We start from the raw sequence: 18730 nt of genomic DNA on the forward strand, positions 1-18730 counted from the left end.
GTAAGTATATTATTAAACAAAACACAGTAAATAATATTCTTTGACTTCAATATCAAATATACCATGTTAAACTTTATTTCAGACATTTTTGTTGGGGCCCCTGGGCTGAATTAATTGTTCAGGCCCTACTTACACCATACTGTGATACCTTTTTGGAAAAAAAATAAATAAAATACTAACTCTTTATATTGGAACTCTTTCTGCACTGGTTTGGATCTGATTGGACGAATGGCCTAGGACAAGTTCATTTAGAATTGTTTTCAAATAATCCAAAATAGCAGAAAACGAAGGAGCGGAGCAACAATTTGATAAGGGTAAAACTCTTCGACCGGACACAAGGAATCTCAGGAAAAATTCATTTTGTTTCTAGGACATACGGTTCAAGAGTTATTTTCCAAAAAGTGCATTTTCTTTGTTTTGATCATTGTAGCGCCACCGTGAGGTCGATCGGGGTGAGACTTTGCGCTGTTGTAGATTGGAGGAGAACTACATTCCCCATAAGTTTCAAGTCTCTAGGCCTTACTGTTTGGTCTGCACATTCAGTTGTAGGGCAGAAAAATTATATAAATAAAAATCCATACAAATAAAATAGGGTTTCAGCCCTTCAGGCTTGAACCCCTAAAAAACAAAGTGTTTCTAAGAGAACCATATATAGTTACAAACACAGCAAAACAACAGATTTCCCCTCCCCTCTCAAAGCATTCAGTAAATGCTCCGCTTGGACTCATCTGAGCTTTACATATCCCGCACCTCACTACATTATTATATGTACATGCATAAATGCAATGGCATACCTCTATATAATTATCAGGAAAATATATAAAAAATAGACATAAAAATTGATAAAACTAGACCAGTATTGCAGTGAATGCAATGCGCTTTTAATTTGTCAATTAAGACAAATTAAATTAAATTTGCTCCTGCCACTTCTTGACCTATGCGTAGGAAACCATTAAGAAAAATATTTCAATAATGTCTCTGATTTAAAACCCAGCAGAAAACATGCCAATAGAGCTCAATTCATTTCTGTGAATCAGTTCTAGCCGACTAGCCAAGTACCTATCCAAATTAGGTACATCCCCTCATCCTCGAAAAACGTAAATATGCAAGGTAAAAAAAAAAATATTACACAGGCTCAGCACTCGGTCATCACAGGTTTAATAAGAAAAACAGGGCAAACCTGGTAGATGTCAGATAGGCTACTGCTCCCCGAGTCACTGGCGATGCTGCATCCTGATTGGCTGGGAGGCATGTGCATCTGTTGGTGGGGGTGCTCAGTCAGGTGCATCTTACTGAGGTCACCAGGAAGCTGTTAAGACAAGACAGGAAGTGGGAAAAAAAATGTATTTCAATTATTAAAATAACAAAGTTGAGTTCAGTACACCATTTATAATGCAGAACAGGTTTCAGTCTTCAGCTATCCATAACTGTGTGCATTCTCTGCATCATGAATGTATGATTAGATTGAGCAGAACATGATGAAGAAAAATATGAAATCCCTTCATTTCAATCTTTGTTACCCTGAGAACTCCTGTCTGCCACTTCTCAACAAACCCTGATGCACTGATATGATCACGATCTGATACAGAGACTTTCTAACTCCATCTTCAAAAGAGGTTTTAAAAAGATTAAATTAAAGACTAACTGTCGACTGAAATGTTTTTGTTTTTCAATGGCAGATGCCGAATATCTACAAATATCAAGAGAGCAGATTGACTGAGTGGGGAGACTGAATATTTACTCCAGCGTATATTTTTCAGGGTAGGTTTATTTTTAAAAGTCAATTTCAATATAGACACATACCTTAAAATCTTAGCTACATAATAAACCTTTTAACATTTTTACCATTATTGCCCTGGAAAAAATAGATAGAGATCACTGAACACATGCTGACCTACAAAAATATCAAAACATTGTTTTGGCCAATGAATACTGTAATTGACCAACTGTATGATTTTAGGACGTTTAAAACACTTGACAACCTACCCCAATAAAAAATGTGACAACAAGCCACAACCTGACTTTCATGAAAAATACCCCCACCCCTTTTGGTAAACATCAGCCTTCACAATATAGTTGACCCTTGCCTAAATGTATGTCAGTGTGGTTTAATCATGTTAATATGTTTACTGGAGAGCTAAAAAAACAAAAAAACATGATGACAGTAAACACTTAGAGGAAAGTTCACAAGAAAATTCTAATTTAGGAGTTTTGAACAAGGTGTCTGCAACCAATATATAAACCTTTGTTAGAGAAAACTCACATTTGCACCACTTGACTTTTGACTCCAAATCTTATCATTACTGAGATATAGCCCGTGGGAAAACAAGCCTTGGTCTGGCCTAAATATATTACAATTCCAATACACTAATTTACACTTCACCAGCTGTTGGTAGATTTTGCAATTGACATGTTGCATAGGTAACATGATTTGTTATCTAGGCAGACACTGTTAACACCTGATGCCAATAATCTTAAAATGGTCAAATATCAGCTTGGCCAAAATATTGGTCAATCACTCTTAAAGATTTATGAAACTACTTTAGAAATGTGTGGTATGTGGCTATTGATGGTGAATATCTAGAGAGCCGTGTGGCTGATGACTGATGTAATACAGGCTATATAGGATACATATGATAATGCAACTTAACTGTGTGACAGGGCGGAGAGCGGGGCTGGGTCTTAATTAGCCTGATAAGGGACCGGGTGTGTATAATCACGAACCGGCCCCGCCCTCCGCCCTGTCACATTCTGTTATTGTCATCTCGCAATTATACATAACCATCTGATTGCAGTTATTTAATCTAACCATGGTTATTTGAGACATGATTTGATGAATTGATTATTTGGCATTCAAATTCACATTTTAATGCCCAAATAAGAGAACTTTAAGCTAATATACTGTATTGATGCCATGAACGGCACGTTTATGTGTCATTCAGAGTGTCAACTGCGAGTCTGAACGTCACTGAGCCGCACTGTGGACGTCATCCAGCTCCTTTCCTGAAGAGCGTGTGTGACACGTTCTCATGCACGCGCTGTCAGCAGAGGTTCATGCCAAACGGCCGTGAAAATATAAACAAATAAGTGTAAACTTTTTTGTTTCAATTTAAACGATCGTGTTAATGGCAAATAATACTGGTTTATACAAGCAGTGTCAATGATACACAGTGACACAGAGGAGGAGACGCACGCTGTATTTCTGTGGAGTGATAAAATGATAAAACACAATCTCAAAGGTTTTGCTTCATGACAAATAAGAGCTGTTGGGTTTCATCAGAGCATTCAAATAACACGCGAAAGTGAAGAAAGAAATGAGGACAGAAATATTTTACTATTGCATAATATAATAAAATATATATATATATATATATATATATATATATATATATATATATATATATATATATATATATATACATTTTATTCAATTTTGTATTTAAAAAAGATATAATCGATGAGTTCAAAAAAACAAGTGTAAACGTAAAATTGACCAAAACTAAAGTCTCTCGAAAAGAGAGACATATTTTAAGTATTAAGAAATATTCTGATATTTAAAACATTATTTTTCATGTCATTCATATGTTTTTAAACCCTTAAAATTAAATAATATTTTATTCCTATTTTATTATTTGAAGTTAAATAGGATTTGGTGTATAAAGCACACATGCAGAGAAAAAGCACACCTTAAAAATATATGACAATTAATCGTGAAAGCCCTTAAAGAGACAATTAATCGTGGTTAGTAGCCATGTAAAACAGTCAGTCAGCTGTTATCACAAAACAAACCCCTGTTGGGATTTATTGTGCGATAACAACCGACTGTACATTATCCCTTACTAATATCAGAACGGCCTAATATCGGCCTGGATGATATATCGTTCTATCACTTGCCAATTGTCAATTACTACCTCAATAGAATGTAAGGCTGCAACAGATAAGGTAAAAAAGGCAATCCTAACACAATCACAACTTGCAGAAGCAGTTCACTCAGAACTCACTCAAGACCTAAAAACCGTACTTGACTCTAAGCTGAACCAAATAGTGAGTTGTATCCCTCTATTGCTTACCAGCCTAAAAGCATCTCTTTATGGCCACCCAACTCCATGATCAACATTTGTCAAACAGACAGAGCAGCCAACCTCTCCATGTAATATTAAACAAAGTCAGTCTGCACATGAGACTACTACACCCTCCCCCATCCAATGACAACTCCACTCATCTACTTCAAACACCAGTCCTCTGACAGAAGAACGGATTATGCCTTTAAAAACAACTGCGGTGGGCTATGCAAGGAGCCCTCGAACCAGGACTTGTTATACAAGTGGTCAAATGCTTGAATTTATCTCTATAAGACAAATACTAGTGGAATACTAAGTACTTGTTTATAATGGAAGCTTTGGTGCATAAGTGCTACAGTACTGAGATATCTAGTTATACAAGTCCATGCTGCTATAGTTTCACTTTTTTTCCCTTCTGGTCCACCACATTGCAACTTCTTCTGACCAAGAACTGCCCATTTAAAAAAGATGATACAAACTACATTTGGCTTTATTAGATATGACATTAAAAGCCGGTTAAATCTGAAATTGGATAACACTTTACAAAGCTGAATATACTGTTGTGCTCATGGATATCTAGTTAACATGCTACTAAGATCCACACACAAAACTCTCGAGTACCTTTCAAAGATTTGATGCCTCTGACCAGGAAAACCATTGCAAATCAAGTGATTTTTTTCCTTAGAAAAAAAACCTCATTTTGTTTCTTTTGCTTTGACGGACTGTTACAGATCTGTGCACCCAACTCCCGGGGGTTGAGAAGCAGTTGGACAATCTGATTTGAGCTTGCAATTTTCACTTATGTTCACCATTTTTGTGTTATATGCAACAGACGGTCAGTGAATGTACTGTGGGCAGTCTATGGGTGTTTGTGTATTGATGTTTAGTATCCTAACCATTAGATGGGGTTCCATCCACAAATTTTAAGCACATTTTGGGATACTGCATACAAAAACTGGATGGAATATCATTACTGTCATAAGGCATTTCAAATGTTGCTCTGGTTATTCTGAAATACCAAAGCCTGTCATCAACATGATTGTCTGCATAACTTCCCAGAAGGGACTATTGTGTTCTCTTAAACAGCGCTGCTCTTTCGCAATTTTAATGCAATATTTAGATTTTGTGCATTAATTAAATTTGTAACTTGGATAAAAACATGACTAACAATGACACTTCACAGTACAAATCAATCAGCAATAGTGAAAACTCAAAACCAATAAATGAAGAGCAATAGTGTGGAGTGTGGCCTATATTTGTCCTTGTAATAATGCAATATGAGGCAAACAGTTCTTCATGACCCTCATCAGTTCACTCCAACTGAGTCTCTTAATTCCCAGAGGTCAACTGTTAGTATTCCTGTATCCCATCGGACCACAGAAGAGTTGAAATGGTGAATCCAGTGTCTTTGTCCGTCAGAGTGATGGTGGCGTCACACCTTTCATCCTGTGAATGAGCTGCAGCATTTGAGAGATGTGTAAAGACCATTAATGATTCGTAATGATGGCATTAGGGCAAACAGAGCAGCCCCGCTAATTGCAGCAGTCGTACTGTGCCAGTTCACAGCTCTGAAAGCCCCCGGGCAGAGGGGCTCTCCTCTGTGCCTGAATTAATGATGCTGCCATATTAAATATAAATGTGCACTCCCTTCTGCCCTACCGATCACATCAACAAGACTCCAGGATTTCCACTCTTAGTCCTCCACTCTCAGTCTTGTGCTAACTGCAGCACTGTGACAGCACTAATGCATCATAATGCTTTAATCAAGAAATATCTGTGAATTGAGACACTCATTCAGTGTTTTTAGGGCCAGACTCTCTCCTTTGCTCATGGAGGTGTGCCATATAAAATATGAAATACTGTGTAGATCAGAGATGCCCAAACTATGGCTCGTGGGCCAAAGTTGGCCAACAATGACATTTGATTTGGCACGCCTTGGCCAGTCTCTCTCTCTCTCGTGTCTTTGGGAGAGTGCCAACAAAACTACATCTGGTAAGAAACCTGGGGTTCCCTTTTTCGGAATCCCCAATTCCCAATGCGCTCTAAGTAATCGTGGTTGCGTAGTGACTCGTCTCAATCCGGGTGGCGGAGGACGAATCTCAGTTTTCTCCACGTCTGAGACCCTCAATATGAGCATCTTATCACATGGCTTGTTGAGGAGACATAGCGCATGAGGAGGCTTCACGCTATTCTCCACGGCATCCACATACAACTCACCACGCGCCCCACAAAGAGTGAGAATCACATTATAGTGACCACGAGGAGGTTACCACATGTGACTACCCACCCTAGCAACCGTGCCAATTGGTTGCTTTGGAGACCTGGCTGGAGTCACTCAGCTTGCCCTGGATTCGAACTTGCGACTCCAGGTGTGGTAGACAGTGTCTTTAGTTTTATCTGATATGTCATTTTGAAAATGTCATCGATTTATTGCGAAACGGCACGCTGTTAAACACAATGAACACAGACGTGGACTATAGGGCTACTTTTCCTTAGAAATCCTATATTCACTGTGCATTATTACTACAATTTTACTTTCAGAGGCTTTATATGGAGTTAGAATATAAAATAAGGTGCATTTCACTGAGACCAGTGCAGGCAGATAGACAGCACACTGGAGGTTAAGTCATTAACTAAACAAGGGGCAAGGGAGCATCATATAGCTTTCCTATACAGCTTAGTGCGATCACTTCAAAAGTTCATTTTCAGGCTGCAAATTATCTTTGCACCACTCAACATGTTTGGCAGACATAGGACCAGGCACATCACTAGACCCCTTTTACTGGGGCACGTGCCCCAGTATAAATCTGCTGTGCCCCAATAAAAGCTCAAGTTTGAGTTTATTTACTTTATAGGTCATTCATTTAGATTGATAATCCCAGAAAAAAGAAATGAATCTATCTAAATGCAATGCAGTAACCCACCCAATCAACGCTTGTAAAAGCAATGCAGTTTAACCGAAAACACAAATCTGATGCATGCTCGCAGAAATCCAGGTCCATATGGTGCGCGAATGTGCGCTTACTATAACCAAAGCCACTGCAGCGCGCACAACCACACATACGAGTCCAGGGGCCGATTGCACCAGCTATACGCAAGTTACAACTTTGCATAGTTGTGGCGTAAATGGGCACTAATTCACAACTTACACACTACTAAATATTTGAGTGTTGCACCATTAAACTATGAACTAAATATTTATAGAAGCCTCCAACCAGGAGTAACTGATTAAATAAAAAAGCAGACTAATTTAATGACATCAATGTGCTCATGTTTTGTGTGATAGTCATCAATAATTTCGACATATATGATGATGTTGCATTTACACCCGTTTACATTTACAAGAGAGAGAGAAAAAAAACTTTCTTTTAAGTGGTTCTTCAGCATGAAACCGGTCTAATGGTGCAGTTTTCAAAGTGCGTCATCCGGTGTCAACATTTACAAAGATATTAAAATGAATAAATGTCTATTTTTCCAGCCTAGATACAGTTTCTATATATTGTTATTTACAGAGGGCAAATAAACTATTTATTAAATCTACTTTTATTACGTATCACATTTTAATGGGGATATCATTTATTACAGCTGACAGTTACATGAGCAGACAAGGTTTGAACATCAACCGTAGCGAGATAAAACTTAAGTTCACGGCTTTTTAACACTTCTGTTTATAAATTTGAAGGCTTTTTATTGGATCAATACAGGTAAACGTCATATTATGTGACTACGCATTACTTTATGGAGAGTTTACGACCTACTAGTTAAGTCTTGCCTTCAGAACAGGTGGTGCAACAAAATTAAGCACGGTCTTAGTTACAAACTAACTAGTAAGCCCTTAGTGTGAACTTTCCATCCTAACTTACCTGAGAACTTACACACAGCTGGCACAAACCTGCCCAGGTGTCGGCACACAAGTCAGAATTGAGGTAGGCTATGAAAACATGATGAAACTAAAGTACGTTTCTAAATAATACCGATGATCTTATTTTTACATACATTATTGGCTCCTGTAGATGGACATCAGAAAATTATTTGGACGAAGTGGGGATAGGAAGGAGAGATTCGTTTTTGGGGGGTAAACAAACTACACCCTCAGCTGTCAGATGAAAAAGCATCAAGTCTTAGGAAAACCTCTGTCAAGTCTATGGAATTGCAGAGAAAATAAACACATTTTTGTGTTCTGTAGAACTGTCTTTGATTATGATATTATTGAATCAATCTTTTGGATATGAAATTAATCATTTAATTCACTAGCGCTAGTTTAGGACACTACATAAACAGTTGGCAGTAACTATGGCTGCTGTGTGCTAATTACCTTGCGAATAAAAAAGACTTTGGCTTGTTTTGAGTTGTTGTTGCAAGTAAACGTAATGAGTTTCAAACGTCAGTTTAAACTTACACCAATTATGTTAGCTAGCTAGTTATTAATTTATAGAAACAACACTTCTGCATTTATAAAGTTAGAGATAGCTCAGCTAGTTTCACAAGCTAGCAACCAAACTCAGCCAGTTTAGCTTCCAACTCTGCCTAGCGACCAACTCTCTGCTCATTCTGATACCTTTTGTCTAAAGCTGTTTCGTCTGAGGACGTTTTGCCTGACGTTGGATAATGCCATTCCATAGACTTACTTGACAAAGGTTTTCCTGATGTGTAATGTGTAATGTAAAGGAATGCAAATGTGCAAGAAATTTATCTCCGGTTTTGTTATTTGCATATACAGTGTATGCCTTTTATGCCATAAAACACGTTGAGAATGTTCATGTACAGTATGCTGAAGATACTTAAATAATTTCATAAAGATTAATATCTCCACATGTTTACCTTTCCCAGTACTTGTTGCAGTGTAGGAATAGTGGGTTAAGCAAGGTTTTGTATAGTGCATTGTGTTGCACACTTCTTGCACACTGCAGGCTTTCAAGTAAGAAAAAGAAAAAGCGATATGAGTAATGGGGGGTCTGTGCCCCAGTAGATCTTTATGTCCAGCAACACCCCTGCATAGGACGCAATCAGTATATCAATTCTGAATTTATAACGCTAAATTTTATTTTAACATGGTTAGCAGTGATTGGATGATGCTGGCCATTACATTGAATCATAATGAATTATGCTAATTTCTGATTGGTAAAATGCTTCAGCACTGGCTATCGCTTGTATGTTTGAATGCACAATGAGAGAACACTGAAATGTATAGTCCCGCTGTCCACATATGAGGACATACATTTTTAGGAAAACTATTTGTACTTCATTTTCAAAGATTATTTATATTTATTTATTTTCATTTTTATTAGAGGCTACTACAATAGTTATAAATCAAAAAGGGAAATGGAAAATGCACACAGCAGTCGCGCTCGGGTCTCAGGAGGTTACAAAATATTTTGGGTTATGTCTATGGACAGCATTTGTGGCATAATGTTGATTACCACAGAAAATAATTTTGTCTCATTTACACTTTACAGATTTACTATTGCATCAATAAATTTTGTTGCATTGCATGTTGATTTGACGATACATTCATTCTAGTCTTCAGCAAATCAGCTGAAATGTATCTGGTTACCATGACAATGATGTCATGCACTCTTTGTCATCTTGTCAGTCAGTCCAAAATAATGCAAAAATGCATTTTCACCAACAAGCTGAAAGAAGCCGATCCATGTCTTCACACAACATGTGAAAAAGTAAGCAGGGTATTTTCTGAATGTTAATTTACCCCACGAGCTAGAGGTAAATCAGACAAGTGTCACATTCAGACAGTGGAACTGAACTTTTTACATTTACATTTATACATTTGGCAGACGCCTTTATCCAAAGCGACTTACAGTGCACTTATTAGAGGGACAATCCCCCCGGAGCAACCTGGAGTTAAGTGCCTTGCTCAAGGACACAATGGTGGTGACTGTGGGAATCGAACCAGCGACCTTCTGATTAACAGTTATGTGCTTTAGACCACTACACCACCACCACTCCTCTTTTACATAGTACAGATGCTGTTGATTGAGCTTAACTTATATTGAACCCGGAATATTCCTTTAAATGTTGAGATGTGGGGATTGTATTTTGAGTTATAGGTTCCATTGTTGTGAATTTTGTGTTAAAATGTGTACCTGACATGACAAGTCTACTCATAATTACACATGATATATGAACTTATATGGATAGAATAGGCTAAGTGGAATTTGTAAATAAAAAACTAAAATGTGGTTAAATAGTGCAAAACAAAATATAAAACAAAATAAACATTTTCATCCCCTTTTGTTTTAGGCCTATACGTTTTCACACCCCTTTCAGAATGTATGCAAATATAAGAGATAAAAGATTATATATTTTATGTAGTAGGCTACTGCCCTTCAAAAGCTACATTACACAAAATGTAGTGTAACTTACACAAATCATCCAGTTCAAAAGTTTGCATCCCCTTGATTCTTGGTTCTTGTGTTGCCTTCTTGAGCATCAATGAATGTTTGCACCTTTAGTGTCCATCAATTGTCCTTTAGTGTCAAAAGCTGAATGTCTATATAATTTAGCCACTGCTGGGAAGAACTCAAATATGCTGTGTTTTTCTTAAGAAAAGTGGGCTGCTTCACAGCTCAGGACAAAGCAGGGACTTGTGAACAATTATTACACAAACTGTCATTAATCATAGAGAAAGCAACACACCATATTTAAGGGTTTGCTCTTGTGCCAGTAGCTCTACAGCTCACGTGCAGTCTGTCTCATGAACTCGCACGTGAAGAGTTTCACTTAATAATTTATCCGATTTCAGTTTGTTTCTCATCAAAATGTATTCATTCAGAACAAGATACGAGTCGCATACAATCATTTGTTAGACTTCTGAATTATAATTTTGTGTCCTTTTGAAGAAGTGGTCACCATATACTGCCATTGTGACATCACTGAGCACAATTTATTTTTCACAATTTCTCAGTATTATTTCTTTAAATAGGGATCATTTTAAATAAAACTAAACTATACTGAAAGGACAAATTGAAAATGTACAAGTAGAAAAACAAAAGAACATTTTGAAACAACAATAACTGGTTTTAATGACTAATGCAGCGTTCACTTTCTTTAGTTTGTGTTTAAGTGGAGGGGAAAAAGCAGAACACAATAAGAAGTGTGTTGAAGGACAGTTTTGTCTTCATATACCTAAAGCGTGTGCTTCATTCTGAAACCACTTAGAAGTTTGTTCAGCAGGAAACTAATAATAAAATATAGAGGTGTTTTTCTTGCATTTATATTGACAGTTGTGTTTTCTTAGTTGTGAAATTTAAAATAAGTTTAAAATATTGATGTTGAGTTTACGGTTACAATTCAAATTCAGATTCATGAATAGATTAATTCGGACTTGACTCAACAGACTCAGCCTGCTATGGACTCAATTGTTTAAAAACTTTGACTGGACTCGAATAAGGTGGACTCGAACCCAACACTAGTGTTTACTGTCAAGTCTTAAAATAGAAGCAGCACCAGAACTGAGCGTTTCTGACAAAGGGTCATAATGAGGGCAGAAAATGATCAATTATTGCAAATATTTGTCTGTTTATAGTGCAAAACCTTTTCTAATATTATAAGTGAACCTCAAGGAACACTTATGAAAAAAAAAAAAAAAAAAGGTATGTCATGAACCCTTTAAACATTCCGTTAAACTATCAGCAAGATAAACTTTCTCCAAGTAGTGTTTCTAAAAAAAGAAAAAGAAAAAAGAAGACAATTACTGTCAAACTACTAATATCCACCTCTGTCCAGTTCAAATTGTTTGACTTTTGAAAGCCCTCCATTCTCCATCCAGCTCTTTGTGAACACAAGAACGTGTCCTGAATCTGGTTGACCCTAATTATACAGTCGACTAATTATTGAAACAACCCACTGTCCAATCGATAATCAAAAAAGGTAGTTCAGCACATCTATATTCTTGGCTGATCTTGTGATATGAGTGACAGAGTCAGAGGTCTTTGCTTTCCTGCAGAGGTCAGTAAAGTGCATCAGCGTGTCCAGTGGTCTTGATCTTCAGCACACAGTGATGTCATTAATCACACACGCACTGGGCATTAGAGCTATTTGAGGATGGAGCTGAATGAATGAGGCAGAGGATTGCAGGGGTGTGGGGTGCCGTGGCCTCTCGTTAGATGCTTCCTCCTGAGTTAATTCAGTGGGAGTGCCCTCAGCCCTGCAGCGTGCAGCTATGATCAATGCAGCCCAAGTCTGAGCGAGTTTAATGACATTACAGCAGAAGAGTCTTGCAGTATACACATTAAACTCTGAGTGAACCAGAGAAACACTAACAAACCTAACACACTGAACACCACACTGCGACTGACAGTGTACAGCTGTTGATCACCACCAACAGACTAGGAGTTGGGAAACAAGAACCAGTTCCAATAGTTTTTTTTAAATACCAGAACCCAATGATGTTCTTGATGACTTTTGGTTCTGTTAACGATTTTAAACGTGCATTCTTCCACCGATACAGACACTATTATTCTATTATTATACACTACTATTTCATTAAATACTTAAACACTGTTTCCTGTGCTACCATTCAGCCACACTGCAACATCACTTCTAAATCAGCAGCCTGAAATATACACCGTGACTAGTGTAGTCTGAATCCCATACGAATGATTCATATTAATCAGTTCTTTTGAATCTTCACAGCAAAACATACAGTGCTATCTCACAAGTGAACCGCAAATCATTCATTTCATCATGTTAGACTTGTAATGCACCAAGAATTGTTACTGTTTTAAAAGGTAACTAAACACCTGCTCAGAGTCTGACTCCACCCACTAGAAATAGTAAGGGGGGCACCTGAGACTCGTAGTGACGGATTAATTGACAGCTGCTGTCAGACTCTATGTTATTATTATTCCTCACACGGTCGCAAGACGACATGTACATGAATCTGGCGTGGTGAGCTGGAACCTGCTTACGTCAGCTGTCACCGCTTACGTCACGAAGTACCGCAACAGCCAATAGGAAAATTCAACTGCAGTAGCCACCGTTCAACCTGAAGAGGGCAGCACTCAGACGTTTTTACAACATATATTGTAGAATTAAAACACTTTATACACAAATGTCAAAAAAATTACTTGAATCAATGACCAGTACTAATAAAGCCCCATGCTTACAGATAATTAACTAAAAAAAGTTGGTTTAGGGTTTAGTTAACCTTTAAGTAATTAATGCTGTACCGGATTGTGGTTGAAATGTCAATGTGTTATTAAAAGAATGTTCCAGGTTCAATACAAGTGAAGCTGAACCAACAGCATTCCTGACATAATGTTGAATCCCACAAAAAATTATTTTGACTTGACCCACCTTTTCTTGAATCTGGGTTACAGTGAGGCACTGACAATGGAAGTGATTGGGGGCCAATTTTTTTACGTTAAAATACTTACTACTTCAAAAGTATAGCCACAAGACAAACAATATGCGTGTAAACTAGGGATGGGCACAAGTACTCGGGTACTCGGATGTGGCAGCAATGATCGATCATGAAAACGATGATCGATGGTGATCATTCATGATGTGACTTCTCACTTAATTTGAAATTCAGTGACAATTACCTCACAACTAAACACAAACGTGTCAAAGAGGAAGCTTATTTTTAATTTTGATATTGATTACGGTGTGATTTTGAGGGGTACATTGATTGCCAGAGATGCCTCATTGCAACCAAGCTGATATACAACACTGCAATGCTATTGTTACGATAATAAAAAGAGTGTAATTAACTGAGTTTTGAACACCTGTCTCTGCAAAACATTTGCTAAACATGTTTTATTATAATTTAATGTAAGAACTTTGACTCATTAATGTATATTATTTAATAAATGTGAATGTTTGTCACTGACTGTAAACCTGCCAGCCCTGCGTGACGTAACACACACCTGCATCTCGACAAAATGGGAGTTGAAGATTTCAGCACAAGTTTCCAAGTCTGACATAAATTGTCACTCCATTGCACTTTCCCCAGCTGAAAGATGGAAATTCTGACTCTCCGAGTTGAATGGAACACTTCATGAATCATCACAATAACAACAATATGGAGCATCGCGGCTTTTCCCACAGGAGAGAACCCTAGTGGACACACAAACACACCAGGCATGTGGCAGTGGACTCAACGCATATACAGCAGGCGAGTGTTTCAAACAACAGAGCGCAGGTAAATGGAACAAATTGCAGTGTCTTCAAAACTGAACTTCAACTTAACACGCATATTAGAAACGTGATGTTTATGGCGTCTCTTGTTAAGCCAAACACGATTTGAAAATAGACGGTTCAGACAGTCATTAAAAAAAATGGTGAGCACTTAATAAGATTACTACGGTAACCTGAAGGAAGAACAGACTGACGTGTGTTGTGCTCATTGAGTTGGGCAGCGAATCCTCACACAATGACAAAGTATGATGTATTATATTTTGATTATGCAATCTTTTGTACATTTTGTAACAGGTCTCGAGTAGACAAAATGACCAAAATGCCCATCAATAGTGTAAACATGATTTTAGTATGATAAAATCACTTACTAACCTTTTCTGTGTGAAGTTATTGCTGATTTGACAATGATAAAATTACTGTAAAAATGACAATTTAAGCTCAAATAATACAAGCGTTTTAACAGAACAATTAATGTAAGTGCTTTAATAAAATTATAACATCATATTTCTGCCTTTAAACTCTCTAAAAGGCCACATTCACTTCCAATGTAAGTCTCACTTAACTTTTGAAATTGAACCTGAAATATTTCTTTAAAGATACGCAAGCTTTAAAGCTGTAATTAGTGGTATTTTATATATATCTTAAGTAGTCTGTGTTAACAACTTCTGCAAGACTACAATACACACTGATTCAATATATTGTGATACATCAGGATACTGTAATTGGGTCATGACTGGTCATGCTCCTTTCAGTTTTAATCTCTCCCAAACCTCATTATAGTGTCTCTGACCATCTCAGAGTTTGCACTTTTTTTAGACAACCTGCTACTTCTTTATTGAACAGTTGGACAAGAATCCTCAAACCCGCCCATCTGGCACCAACAATCATCCATGTGATTATTTAACCAGCCAATCTTGTGTCAGCAGTACAGTGCATAAAATCATGCAGATACGGGTCAGGAGTTTCAGTTAATATTTATATATTTGCTCTAAAATGGCTTAAAGTGTGATTATTTTTCTTTCTAGGGAAACCAGCCATTGATTCCAAGATTCAAAATGTATACAGCAAAAAGACATTTGTTCACAATGTTTCTCATGAAAATAAACACAAGAATGATAATTAATAATCTTCATTTATATGCACCAAAATAACAAAACATAGTATAAATATTATCAATAAATATTATTAATAGCAATATTTATCAGCAAATATTTACACTGCATTTATGCATGAAAAATGCCACGATGCTCCAAAAAAAATGATGAATCTGATTTATGAATCAAAACTCTAATGACATTGCTGAAACAAAAATATAAATCAGAGATGATGATCAAATAAATCTTGTGTGTCTTTAACACTTTCATATTAGCAAGAAACTAATATGACAGTTTTTTGTGTTTGTTTTTATAAAACTGCAGAATGAAGACTTTTAGACATTACAGCTTCATTTTCTGTTACAGCATCATTTCCTGTAAAGCTGCAAATAAAAATGACTTTTATTTGACTTGCTTTTAGGACACTTAATGGCACATATATTCACAATGTTGCTTAGCTTTATATTAGCAGCAAAATCAGCACAAACGTTTTTGTGAATATTTGTTATATGACCCAGCCCTATTCAAGACCAGCTCAACAGGCACATTTAAAACCAAGCAAGTTACATGGTCATTACACTGAGCTTGTTACTTTTTAAACTCAGCTACAGGAGCTGTTCCAGATTGTGTCTGAGGTGTTGGGAGTAACAGGGCTGTGATCACAGGATAAACTGTAGCTCAGTAAGCAAGGCCAGGGCTCTGTCCCACTGGGGAACATAGAGGGGGGCTCTGCTTAAAGACAGTATGGGCCAGCCCAGACGAGGGCTCGACCCCAAGTCCTGCATGCTCACCTGTCCACACACACCAGAGTGTCTGGAATAAAGACAGCCACAGCAGTATTTAACAGTAAACACCATATGTCCTCATATGTGCAGATGGTATGGACAACCAACAACTCATTAATATAAGACCTTAGCCCTCTTAAATTAGCATTCTTATTTTGTAGGTCTATACCTTGCATTTAATCCAGGATGTAATTTGGAAACAGACAATGCAGCTGTAGTAGGATATGAAATACTGAGCTATTATTCAAAACGGTATCATGAGTTGGGGAAGTGTGTAATTTTTTTCAATGAATGAAAAAAGAAATAAATACAAATCTCCTATCCAAAACCATTTTCTCAATGTTTTTTCATTAAGTGAGCAAATTCATAGAGGAATGTTACAGAAGCTGGAAAAAGCAAACAAAAGAACATATCAGAGGAATGCACTCGTAAATCAGTTTGAGAAATGGATATAAAGAAGAATGGTTATATAAAAAATGTGCTCCATTATTTAGTGGTGACTCTTTACCATCTCAATATTATCCAAACCAATGCTGAGAGCTTTTAGCTGCTGTATCCTGGGAGGTTTAGGGTGTCATGTGAACAGGAAGGTTAGGCGATCAGGATCAATACACTTAACATTAGGCCGTGCACGTTCCTTTCCATCGTTAAATTATTAGTCTTCAAGGCAAATGTTGTCTGCACTTTGAGTGAGCAGCTTACCTTGAGTTCCTGCAACACCGTTTATGCTGACTGAAAGGAAATCTATGACCATCGGCATTACACGACAAAAATTAAAGGTCAGATCCTCGACACGCTTTCTCCTTGAATAAGATTTCTGCCAATAAATGAAGTATAGAAGTGAACAACTCCAAAATGGAGGGTAAACAAGTATTGTATTCACATAACTCATAACTAATGGTTGACTATTCATCCAAAAGCCAGTTAATTTGACTTAAGATTATGACTTAACTTACAATGGTATATCAAGATTTTATGGCAGCTATGCTGATACATAAAAATAAAACAATCTATTGTTTTTTCCTAGCGGTCCTACAACTCTATCTTTCAATAAGGCCTGACTATCATAAAGGGGTCTGCTCTGTTTTCCAAGTCTTCTGAATGTTTCTCATAACCACCTTGCACTACAACTACACATTATCTGATGTTTTACCTTATTTTAAATCAGATGATTGCAACACGCTCCAAAAAAAGGGCAATTAAAGACTAATAACAATTTAATTAGTTAAAATAACAAGGCAAAGTGAAACAGGAAATGTGAAACAGGTGATGCAATCGTGTCATAGTATATAAGGAGACTCCAAAAACAGCCTAGTCCTTCAAGAGCAAAGAACATCCGATACTTGTCAATTTGTTAACAGATGCTTCAGCAAATAATCCAGCACTTTCAGAACAATGTTCCCCAAAGACAAATTGGAAGGATTTGGGGCATTTCAACCTATAAAGTGCACAATATAGTTAAAAGATTCAAGAAATCTGGTCAGATCTCAGTGCAGGGGTATCAAGACTAAAACCACTTCTGAATGCACATCATCTCCGATCCCTCAGATGTCACTGTCTTAAAAAAAACATCATCTGTAATTGATATCATGAACAAGGGCTTGGGATTACTTTAGTAAACCTTTGTTAGTCAATACCACTCGCCGTTGCATCCACAGATGCAAGTTAAGACTTTACTATGCAAAGCAGAAGCCCTAAATCAACACTGTCCAGAAGCACTGCCAAATTCTCTAGGCTTGGTCTCATCTTAGATGGAAAGTTGAATAGTGGAACTGTGTTTTTGGTCTGACAAGTCCACATTTCAGATTATTCACATTGTTCTCCGGGCCAAAAAGGAAATGGACCATCCAAGCTGGGGTCAGCGTCATGTCCAAAAGTCAGTGTCTGTATGGGCCAGGGGTGTGTCAGCGCCCATGCCATGGGTATCTCACACATCTGTGAAGGCACTATTAATGTAGACAGATATGTAAAAATTTTGGAGCAGCATATACCGCCATCAAGCACATCTTTTCATGGACATCCTGGAATTTTCAGCAGGACAACTTCAAACCACATACTGGCCGAATAAGCAGAGAGTGCAGGTGCTAGATTGGCCTGCCTGCAGTCCTCACCATCTCCAATTGAGAATGTGTGGTGCATTGTGAAGCGCATTAGATGGAAACGAATACCCCATACAATTGTGCAGCTGAAGACCTGCGTAATGGATGAATGGGGAAACAATTCCACTTTCTTCAACTTGTGTCTTCAGTGCACACATGCTTAATAAGTGTTATTAGAAGAAATGGTGATGTTTCACAGTGGTAAACACTCGACTGTCCCGACTTTATTTGGAGTGTGTCGCAATCATCTGATTTGAAATGATTGCACATTTGTTTTAAAACAATGAAATTCACAAGGTAAAACATCATATAATGTTTAATTGCAGAGCTTCCAATATAGCAAAGGGTGAATATAATTTACAAATCACTCCTTTTAGTTTTTATTAGCATTTGACATACTGTCCCAACGATTTTGGAATTGGGGTGTAAAATAATTCATTGTTTTGAGTAGGGGAAAATTAAATCACACATATAAGTTCAAATAAATGAAGCTTGATGAGAACTTTGTCTTCCTTTTGAGTTCACAAAACTGA

The 18730-nt window shown here is 37.3% G+C and overlaps 1 protein-coding gene across 2 annotated transcripts in view; it reads right to left on the reverse strand.

The window, feature by feature from the left end:
• The window catches only part of LOC127624685 (rap guanine nucleotide exchange factor 6-like), a 179233-nt gene that overhangs the window by 56758 nt on the left and 103745 nt on the right, over window positions 1-18730 (reverse strand). For both annotated transcript variants that reach the window (XM_052099517.1, XM_052099518.1), the window contains exon 8: window positions 1181-1309. In XM_052099517.1, coding sequence (XP_051955477.1) covers window positions 1181-1309 — 129 coding nt within the window. The remainder of the gene's footprint in view (window positions 1-1180; window positions 1310-18730) is intronic.

This window comes from Xyrauchen texanus, chromosome 31 (genome assembly GCF_025860055.1).
Source record: "Xyrauchen texanus isolate HMW12.3.18 chromosome 31, RBS_HiC_50CHRs, whole genome shotgun sequence".
Taxonomy (NCBI): domain Eukaryota; kingdom Metazoa; phylum Chordata; class Actinopteri; order Cypriniformes; family Catostomidae; genus Xyrauchen; species Xyrauchen texanus.